The 11,363-nt window shown below is 37.6% G+C and overlaps 1 protein-coding gene and 1 long non-coding RNA gene across 3 annotated transcripts in view; one reads left to right on the forward strand and one right to left on the reverse strand.

Moving 5' to 3' along the window:
- The window catches only part of LOC141377891 (uncharacterized), a 194,799-nt gene that overhangs the window by 21,649 nt on the left and 161,787 nt on the right, over window positions 1-11,363 (reverse strand). For both annotated transcript variants that reach the window (XR_015509725.1, XR_015509723.1), the window contains 2 exons: window positions 6,649-6,700; window positions 4,229-4,490 (listed from right to left, as the gene is read on the reverse strand). This is a non-coding gene — a long non-coding RNA (uncharacterized LOC141377891). The remainder of the gene's footprint in view (window positions 1-4,228; window positions 4,491-6,648; window positions 6,701-11,363) is intronic.
- The window catches only part of nyap2a (neuronal tyrosine-phosphorylated phosphoinositide-3-kinase adaptor 2a), an 82,482-nt gene that overhangs the window by 4,470 nt on the left and 66,649 nt on the right, over window positions 1-11,363 (forward strand). The window contains exon 2 of the mRNA XM_087284452.1: window positions 4,322-4,540. Within this exon, the coding sequence (XP_087140578.1) occupies window positions 4,344-4,540 (197 nt within the window). The 5' untranslated portion in view covers window positions 4,322-4,343. The remainder of the gene's footprint in view (window positions 1-4,321; window positions 4,541-11,363) is intronic.

The following is an 11,363-nucleotide window of genomic DNA, read 5'->3' on the forward strand; positions in this document are numbered from 1 at the left end:
GGAAGGAATGGGACGAGGGGGAGACAATCTGAGATCAGAGTCTATATTAAGACATGCTGAATAATACAACAGAGAACAGCGCACTCGATGACATCTTTACAAAGTTGTAAAAATAACTTGACATACTCTCTCTCACGCACACATGCAATTGCAGGCTGAAAATCATTTTCCTGTGTGCACAGTATACAGTCTTTAAGTGCATGTAGAGTAAGACAGTGGGGTGGAATAAGACCATTTGTTGTAATGTTAACTGAATAATCCTGGATGGATGGATGGATGGATGGATGGATGGATGGATGGATGGATGGATGATCGTATGGGGATGGATGGCGAATGATAGTATAAGATTGATAGATTGTAAGTATCATTAAAATGATTGCATTTAGTATTAAAACAGATGGATGGATGGTGATGGATGTATGGATGGATGGATGGATGGATGGATGGATTGATGGATGATCATATGGGGATGGATGGCGAATGATAGTATAACATTGATAGATAGTAAGCATCTTTAAAATGATTGCATTTGGTATTAAAACAGATGGATGGATGAATGGATGGATGAACGAATGAATGAATGGATGGATGGATGGATGGATGGATTGATGGACAGATGGATGAATGAATGGATAAACGGAGAGATAGCGAATGATAGAATAACAGACTGATAGATAGCGCTTCTTAACTAAACATCATCAAAATTATTGTATTTGGTATCAAAAAGGAAGGATGGATGGATGGATGGATGGATGGATGGATGGAAGGATGGATAGATATATGGACAGATAGAAGAATGGATGGTTAGATGGATGGATGAAATGACAGACGGATGGATGGATGGCAAATGATACAATAACAGACTGATAGATAGCGCTTCTCAACTTAACCATTTAAATGATCACATTTGGTATTAAGATGGATGGATGGACGAATGGATGGATGGATGAATGGATGCATGGATGGATGGATGGAGAATAGATAGCCCTTCTCAACTAAACATTACTAAAGTGAGTGCATTTGGTCTCAAAATGAAAAGATTGATGGTCAGATGGAGGGATGGATGATAATTGATAAAATAACGGACTGATAGATAGCGCTTCTTCACTAAACCATTAAAATGATTGCATCTGGTATAAAAACGGATGGACGGACGGACAGACAGACAGATGGATGGACGGATGGATGGTCAGATAGACGGATGGATGAACAGATGGATGAATGGTCATATGGATGTATGGATGGACAGATGGATGGATGGTCAGATGGAAGAATGGTCATATGGACGGATGGATGGACAGAGGGATGGATGGATAGATAAATGGCGAATGATAGACTAACAGATTGATAGATAGAACTTCTTAACTAAACTTCATTAAAATGAAGCATTTGGTATCAAAACGGATGGATGGATGGATGGATGAATGGATGAATGGATGGATAGATGGATGGATGGATGGATGGATGGATAGATATATGGACAGATAGAAGGATGGATGGTCAGATGGATGGATGAAATGACAGACGGATGGATGGATGGCAAATGATACAATAACAGACTGATAGATAGCGCTTCTCAACTTAACCATTTAAATGATCACATTTGGTATCAAGATGGATGGATGGACGAATGGATGGATGAATAGATGGATGCATGGATGGATGGATGGAGAATAGATAGCCCTTCTCAACTAAACATTATTAAAGTGAGTGCATTTGGTCTCAAAACGAAAGGATTGATGGTCAGATGGAGGGATGGATGATTATTGATAGAATAACGGACTGATAGATAGCGCTTCTTCACTAAACCATTAAAGTGATTGCATCTGGTATCAAAACGGATGGACGGACAGACAGACAGACAGATGGATGGACGGATGGATGGTCAAATAGACGGATGGATGAACAGATGGATGAATGGTCATATGGATGTATGGATGGACAGATGGATGGATGGTCAGATGGAAGAATGGTCATATGGACGGATGGATGGACGGATGGATGGACAGAGGGATGGACAGAGGGATGGATGGATAGATAAATGGCGAATGATAGACTAACAGATTGATAGATAGAACTTCTTAACTAAACTTCATTAAAATGAAGCATTTGGTATCAAAACGAATGGATGGATGGATGAATGGATGGATAGATAGATAGATAGATAGATAGATAGATAGATAGATAGATAGATAGATAGATAGATAGATAGATAGATAGATAGATAGATAGATAGATAGATAGATAGATAGATAGATAGATGGATGGATGGATGGATGGATGGATGGATGGATGGATGGATGGATGGATGGATGGATGGATGGATGGATGGATGGATGGATGGACGGATTTGTAATTTCTATTTTGACAACCTTAAAACAATTTGCAATTCTGGCTTTGCCTCACACAGGTGAGTGAGCTTGACAAATCACCTGTAGAAAACACACAAACTTTCATCTCCCTGTCATTTTAACAGACATAATTTTGCGCCAGACACTATCTTACAATTTTTTACTCAACATCTCAAAAAAAAAAAAAAAAAGAAAAACATTATGCATTTATGAAGTGAGCTTCACACAGGTGAGTGGGCTTGACAAACCAACCGTAGAAAATTCTCTCTAAAAAAACAGTCCCCCTCCTATCTCTTCGAGCACTCACGCTTCCTTTGTTTAATTAGCACCTCTTGTGTGTATCGTCTCTTCTTGTTGAATCACTGAATGCCTCCTCAATTGTAGGTCGCTTTAGACCAGGGTGCCCAAACTTGGTCCAGGAGGGCAGATGTCCTGCAGATTTTATCACCAACTTGCCTCAACACAACACACCTGCATGGATATTTCTAGAAAGCCTAGTAAGAGCTTGATTAGCTAGCCCAGGAGAGTCTGATTGGGATTGGAGCTAAACTTTGCAGGACACCGTCCCTCCAGGGCCAAGTTTGTTCACCCCTGCTTAATACAAAACCATCTGCTAAATCAGGGGTTCCCAAACTTTTCAGCCCCCGACCCCCAAAATAATTCCAGTGACTCGCGACCCCCAATCTCCTCTGAGGTGGTTATACATACAAAAACCTTGCATGCAATAGCGTGCACACCTGGCATTATAAAATCAATCTGCTGCATCTGATGCTATAGCTGGGTCTTTAATATAATGCAATTACCCCAGGGGTCACAATCCAATGGAACTAGTAACTATAAGCTGCTATAGTAAGTATAAAGTATATAGTATGTATAAATGACTATTTTTTCTCTTCAGTAGGTTATGGATAAAATATGGTAATTCTTATAGATTAATAAAAATAAATAGATTTTTGGAAATCACCAGGTGACCCCCCTTCATTGCCCCGTGACCCCTCGGGGGGTCCCAACCCCCACTTTGAGAACAACTGTGCTAAATGACTAAATGTAACTATATAAGTAAAAATATGGTTATACTTTGTTTTAAGGTACAACTCCTGCTACCGACAAACACTAAGACTTTCGGCTCATCAAATGACTAATTCATTTAACAATGTTTATTATTAGTTAGTAGTTGGATTTATGTTTATAGAATAAGATCATACTTTAGAAGAACCAATAAACAGCCAATATCTTAAAATAAACAGACAATAACCCAGCAGTTAATAGTGGGAAAAGGTACCTAAACTAAAAAATACAAAAAATAGTCAGAATTATTTACCCTCCTGAATTATTAGGACCCCCCACCCCTCATATATATTGTTCCCCAATTTCGAATTAACACAAAGAAGATTTTTTCAATACTTTTCTAATCATAACAATTTGAATAACTAATTAATGTCATTGTATAACAGTGATTTGTTCTGTAGACCATGAGAAAAAATAATTGCTTAAGGGGGCTAATAATATTGACCTTAAAATGGGGCTAATAATATTGACCTTAAAATGGTTATTAAAATTTAAAAACTCCTTTGTTTTAGCAGAAATAAAACAAATAAGGCCTTTTCCAGAAGAAAAAAATATTATAGGAAATTTTTAAAAGTTCCTTGCTTTGTTAAACATAATTTAGAAAATATTGGAAATTAAAAAAAAAAAAATAAATCACAAGAGCTGATCATTTTATGTCATCATTTTAGCCAAGTAAACACACGTTAAACATGCTTTGTCTTGCCCTTTCCCTGCAGAAAATCAAATCATGCTCCTTAATGTTAAAGGATAACATGTTCCCCTGAGAGCACATGCCGTTATGTGTGTGTGTGTGTACATCCCACCTGTACCTCTGTAGTTGTTTTGTTGTTGTTTTTTTCTCAAGCTCTCAGGAGGACAGAATGACATTGTGTGTGAGACACTCATGTCTGTCTGTCATTCAGGCAGTCTCTGCTGTGCTGAAGGATGGATTCAGGGGAAGACGAGTGCACACGCTTCCTGCACTATGTAGAGGACAGCGGTCTGAGGGCGTATGATGAGCTGGTCATCCAGAACGCCTCCGACATCGCCCGAGAGAGCGACCGCGTCCGCAATCACACACACTGGACTTACCTACAGGAGAAAAACCAGAAGAAGAGACGGCAAGAGGAAGCCATTAAGAGGTACATACACACAGAGGGCTTGTGTAAATGTAAATATAATGTGAAAACGTAACTAATTTATGTACTGTCAGAAAGGTGGCTAATTTATACAAAATCATACGATTTTTAAAAGGAAGCATTGCAAAAACATCATGGGCAAATCATAACAAATGAGATGATACAAATTCATATTTATTAGCCACCTAATAAAACAAGTTCCAATTGATTTATGACTGTTTTGGAATATGCCACAGTGATAAATAATAGTTTTTGTTTAATTAATTGATTTCAACATGCCAAACTAAATCAAACTATTTAGAATAAGGCAAGCAACTCATGCTTCACTGCTATTTTGTAAAGAGAGCAAGCATATATTTTTTCCACAATAAATGTATCCACACTACAGGATAGCTACAGTTGAAACCAGAAGTTTACATACACTGTATAAAAAGGCACATAACCATTAAATAAAACAGTCAGATGTTAATGTGACTAAACTTTTTCTCTTTTAGGTAAGTTAGGATTTTCAAATTTGTTTCTGTTATGCTTAATAGCAAAATAATGAGAGAGATCTTTTTTGAGAAATTGGTATAAGTTTTCTTGAAAGTCAAGTTTACATATAATAAGATTATTCTGCCTCTGAAAAAGCTCAGAAGATGGTGTCAAGGTTTGGAAGTTTCTGATTGGCTAATTGGCAACATTTGAGTTAATTAGAGGCACAACTGTAGAGTAGTATTTAAGATAAACCACTGCTTCCTTGTGTGACAACATGACAAAATCAAGAAGCCAGAATAAATTAAAAAAACAGATTACAATTTGCTAAATTACACTGGGAAAAATAATAATTTTTGGAGACATGTCCTGTGGACTGAGGGAATTAAGATTGAACTGTTTGGCCATAATGACCAGTGTTACATTGGAGGACAAAGGGGAAAGCGCACAAGCCTAGGAACACCATCCCAACTGTAAAGTATGGGGGTGGCAGCATCATGTAGTGGGGCTGTTTTGCTGCAGGAGGGACTGGTCCACTTCACAGCATAGATAGCATCATGAAGAAAGAACATTATGTAGAAATACTGAAGCAACATCTGAACACATCAGCCAGGAAATTAAAACTTGGCCAAAAATGGGTCTTCCAAACAAAAAAAGCATTCGGCCAAATTAGTTTAAATGTGCTTTAAGGACAACAGAGTCAATGTTTTGTAGTGGCCATCAACAAGCCCTGATCTCAATCCTATAGAAAATTTGTGGGCAGAGTTGAAAAAGCTTGTGCGAGCAAGACAACCTAAAAATCTGACTCAGTTACACCAATTCTGTCAGGGGGAAAGGGCCAAAATTCATCAAACTATTGTGAGAAGCTTGTGGAAGGATACCCAAAATCCAACCAATTGGCAATTGACCAAAGTTATACAGTTTAAAAGCTAAAAAATACCAAGGAAATGTGTGTAAACTTTTGACTGTCTAGAAATCAATAAAAAATTCTCAAAAAAAAAAAAAATTATCTCATTATTCTGGCATTAAGCAAATGTAAATCATTTAGGTAATCCTAACAGACATAAAATAGTAAACGTTTAGTATGATTTAACATCAGACTTTAAAAAAAAATTGGTTATGTTCCTTTTTTAGAGTGTATGTAAACTTCTGGTTTCAACTGTGTAGATTACAGAATACAAGGTCTTTTAGAATGCAAAGCAATCACCCAGAATTTTTTTACTTGGATCTACTCATCTATCGACCTTTGTTTTAGAACGTAAAATTACCCATTATGCTTTGTGGATATGCGCAAGGAGAATGCAAAGAACTCTTTATTATGCAGTGAGGTATTGTTTGTGTGTCTGTGTTTGTGTGTTTACATTGAAGAGCCGCGGAGCACAGTATAATAGCGAACAGGTCGGGAACACTGACGCGTTATTTCAGCATTTGATCTAACGGCAGACACTGAATTAAAAGAGGTCTTTTCTCTCACACTTTAACCGCATCTGAAAGAATCATAACGGCTTTAATACATGTCGTTTTTCAAAATTAAAGTTTTACATCACAAAAACACTCTGTGAGCCACTAAAAACACCCAGTTGAGGAACGCTGCCCTGGCTGATGACATTTCTTAGCGGAAGTTATAAGCTGTTTACCGGAAGACGCTGATCACTATGGCGCCCTCCATGCAGCAATGAAGAAAAAGGTCTGTAGGGAGACAAAACTAGTCATTTTTACAAACCATCTGAATGAATGTTCAGTATTGTAATTTGTTTAACATATAATATTCTTTTAATAATCATATTAGTTTTTATTTGTATTTTATTGTTGTTTATTTTATGCATGTTTATATGCATTACAGTGGGGGAAATAAGTATTGAACATGTCATCATTTTTCTCAGAAAACATATTTCTAAAGCTGCCGTTGAATTTTCACTGCATGTTGGTAACAAACAAAGAAATCAATATATGAAAAGAAAATGAATCTAATTAGTTTACAAATAAGATTAAATGTACAAAAATATACAAAAATGTACAATGCAATGGCACAGGGTAAAGTTACTGAACACATGAAGAAAGGAAGGTGTAGAAAGGTATGGAAAGCCCAGACAGGAGATGAAATCTCTCAGTAGTTATTTAGCAACCCTCTGCCCTTCTTCATGGTAAATGAATATTAGCTGCTTCAGTCCAACATCTCATATTGATAGTGTTTAATACTTACTTAATTATAATTTAATCTGCAATGCTTTGGCAATACCTGACAAGTCATGCCAATAATGCTCTTTTGGAAGAGGGAGAGAGAGAGAAAAAGACAGAGAGAGATGAAGGTCACTAGTCCTGCGCTCTAAGTCAATGAGGAAATGGCTGGATATCAGAGAGACAAACACAGAGTCAATGAAAACCGTTGGCCATTATGGTGTGCATGTGTATCTGTATGCGAGATCGAGAGCGACAGAGAGTAATTTGGAACAGACAGTTCTGCCAATCTAATAAAAGACAGACACAAAAGGATGCTCTGATTTATCTAACATCAGCCTGAGGTGTGTGAGTTTGTGTGAGTGTAATCATATTGCAGTGCATTTGTATTCTCCTTTACTGCTATTTTAACTTCTGTGAAGCTAAATTTAGATCTGCAAAATATATGCAACCTATTTTACTTTAGCAATGACATATTTCTGAGGGGGGATAGGGTCTTTAATGCAAATAGGATCCATTTTTGACTGATTCATTTTTTAGATTTTGTTGTTGGTTCATCATTTTAGTGTCCATCCTGTTTTGTACACACAAAGTTTAGTGATTTATGGGTATGATAACCAATTTACTAACCAAATTTATAAAATGATAAACAAAACATGCATTTAAACATGAATCAGAGTTGTGTCCTGTGTTCTGAAATGCAAGAAAACATAGTTCATAGTACATCTTCACTTATAAGAGTTGCCAGATATTCTTAGGAAAAACCCAAAAAGTGCATACCCAAAGTAAACTATAATGTAAACACCCCATAAAACAATGTGTCACTACCTGCTTTTTTAAATCCATAAGCTGAATTATTTGAGCCTAAAGACCCTTAATAATCATCAGTTATTATGAGAGGACGTGGCAACAAATCAAGAGTGTGCTCTGTAAAGCAGCCTTCCAAACATAAAACCAACACAGGCTCATTCTAAAAACGTAGCCCTATATTCTGGAGGTTGCGAATTATGTAGCCAGAAGTACTTATTGCTGCATTTCATCTGTAAAACGAATGCTTCGGGGGGGTATAGCGCTGATCCTTTTCGTGTTTATCAGCTAACAGCTAGGTCAATCTGTGCTTTTGAAAACACTATTAGTTGGGTTTAGGGAAGGAGGAGGGTGAGTCGGTCGATCGGTCAGGCAGTCAATCATTCACTCAGTCCTCTGGTGGATTTACGTGAGAACAGCAGGCGCATATTTGACGCTCTCCTGAAATGTATATAGCGGTGCATTTTCAGAATGAGTCTGGGTTGCATAAAACAAAATGTTAGTTCATTTTAATTTTGTAATTATTTTGGAGCATACTAGCTTACAGATAACCTTAAAGAGCCATGAAACCCCCCGTTTCACACCTCTAATTTGGAAAAAGTGTATTATGGAGGACTCGCATTCCTAGGACTGGATTGGAGAGGTGTTAGATCCAAATCATGTGCATTATAAGTTTGTAGAAGTTATACACTAAAAATATCCTCAAATATAAATTTTAAGTACTGCTTCAGTGAACTTAAACAAGTATATTAAAATCCATGAATTTCCCCTAGTTGTATTAAGATCTTTTTTTCAAAGTGTGCTTTAAATGCTTTAAAAATTTGCTAAATCTTTGTAGACTAGAAATATATGTACTGTGTATCATTTATTCTAAAAATGTGGGCAATAAATTATAGATACATTTTTTTTAACAAATACTAATCTTATTTTTTTTAATTCAACTATGGGTTGTGGCTAGGTAGGGGGCTTACAAGAAATTGTGCCCAGGGGCCTCTGAATTATTAATCCGGGCCTGGTGATGGGAAATTCAGATTTCTAACACTGATGTTAGGACTTAACATTATGTAGTCAGCTATAGTAAGTTCAGTCGGTTAAAACATCACCATGATCTGAAAAATGTCTTACAGTAAAGTTTCACAACCCAACTGAATTTTCAAATGTCACATTTAGTTTTTTTAATGCACATTTTCTAAATTTATGCACATCTAGATATGCATAAAAATTGGTGGATGGAAACATAGATAATGACAATGGCACCCAGAAGAGAGACCAACATCTAATTTGCTGTCCCGCTCTTATATGCTGCATTAGAAACTGTGCATAAGTGCCTGGCTTAAGAGGTGATTAGATTTTTGTAACTTGATGCAAAAATCCAAGCTCATGGGAGTCATACACAATGTTAATTCATTTTCCACTGCACCATGACTTTATATTCTATACTGTACATTATTTCTGTTAAGTGACAAACTTTTGTCTAAGCAAAGTCAGACCTTACTGTCCAGATTAATTCATTATAAAATCAAGGTATAATCATATTTTATTGTGGTAAAATAAGCGTAATCTAGAGGCCTTTGTCTTTTAAATAAGCCACTTCTGATACCAAGTGATCAACTAGTAAGTCAAGTTATTGTTTGTGTTCCAAAAACATGGATAGGTGACAAGACTTTTGTCAGGTAGTATATACACTATACAAAAACCCACATTTGCTTCCATCCACAAAGGTTTTTTTTCAGCTTGGTACAGTAAATCCTCCATGAGGTATTTTGAGCTGACAACTGAGAGTTAATCTACATCATGCAAAATAGGCATAATAGGACTCCTTTAACACATTCCTCCACCCTCTTTGCCTAGTTTTCATTCCTCCTGTCCGCTACCCGTTCTTTTTCAGCGACATGTCCTCTCAACCCCCTCATTTTCTCTTCCGCTGCCCCTTTAACCCAACATTTCCTCCTATTTGCACCCTGTAATCGAACCCCAGATCCTTTCCTCCTCTTTAGCATCTTTCTGACAGCTCTGAATTGTGGCCCTCTTTTCATAGATTCAGACACTCGTACCACAGCAATGGGGCGTAAGTGAGGTGTTCTTCATGTGGAGAGGAGGTCAATGACACTTTGGGTGTTTGGGTTCATCTGAAGGTCGTCTCTCTCGCTCTTTCTCCAAGGCTTTTTAGTGGGATTAAACAATCAGGATAACAGCACCCAGATGAAATTACATTAATATAAGTCATGAAAGAGGATCAAAACACACACACACACATATACGTAATTATTATGCAAGCCAATTTTGTAAATATATTTTTTTCCCAATCACAATGGACTCATTTCAAATAACATAAATTGTTATTATTACAACTATTGAGGGCAGCACAGTGGCTCAGTGGTTTGCGCTGTTGCCTCACAGCAAGAAGGTCACTAGTTCTAATCCCGGCTGGCTCAGTTGGAATTTCTGTGTGGAGTTTGCATGTTCTCCCGTGTTTGCGGTTTCCCCCACAGTCCAAAGACATGCACTATAGGTGAACTGAATAAACTAAATTGGCCTTAGCGTATTTGTGTGCATGTGAGAGTGGATGGGCATTTCCCAGTACTGGGTTGCAGCTGGAAGGGCATCTATTCAGCCCCCATTTTTCAAAGCCCAGCCCTCACTTTAGTCTGCAATCTCCAATTAACCCTCCCCTCCCCCTGTTCTCACTTTCGTCCTCCTCCCCGATCCTCACTTTAGTCTGCGATCAGCCCTACATTCCCCCCTCCCCACTCGAGCTGAACCCTCTTTAAATGAAAATCCTAGAATCGCCCCTGGCAGATTCCTTTTACAGGTTAAATGAGCCAAAAACAACATGTAAGTCTAAAATTATTTAACCCAGGCTTATTGTGAATACGTACCCCTGTATACATTTTTTGAAGAGCACGAACTATGTAATCAGAGGTACAAGTAAACAAGTAAATAACAGGGTGATAATGTGGTAAGATCCAAAAACGTGGTAAAAATCCGGAGGCTTTTCTTTTTCTGGATTGCTTTTGAAAACACTATCGGTTGGGTTTAGGAAAGGGAGTGGTTGGGGTTATCGGTCGGTCGGTCAGTCAGTCAAAAAATATAGGACAAATAAGCCTAAAACAACATGTAAAAGTCCAAAATGATTAGACACAGGCTCACTGCGAATATGTACGCCCGGATACATTTCTAGAGAGCACAAAATATATTGCCTATATATAGGTGCATTTCTTCTTTCAAACAAACACCACGGGGCGGTATAATGTCACCGATGGCTACCTTTTTGAACTACCAGCTGATTGCTTATCTCTTTGTGGACAGCTTTTCCCACTGTTACCAGTTTGCCAAGTGGCTCGCTGCGTACATTGTGGACTTGAGA

Source organism: Danio rerio, chromosome 15, assembly GCF_052040795.2.
Source record: "Danio rerio strain M-AB ecotype USA chromosome 15, GRCz13ab, whole genome shotgun sequence".
Classification (NCBI taxonomy): domain Eukaryota; kingdom Metazoa; phylum Chordata; class Actinopteri; order Cypriniformes; family Danionidae; genus Danio; species Danio rerio.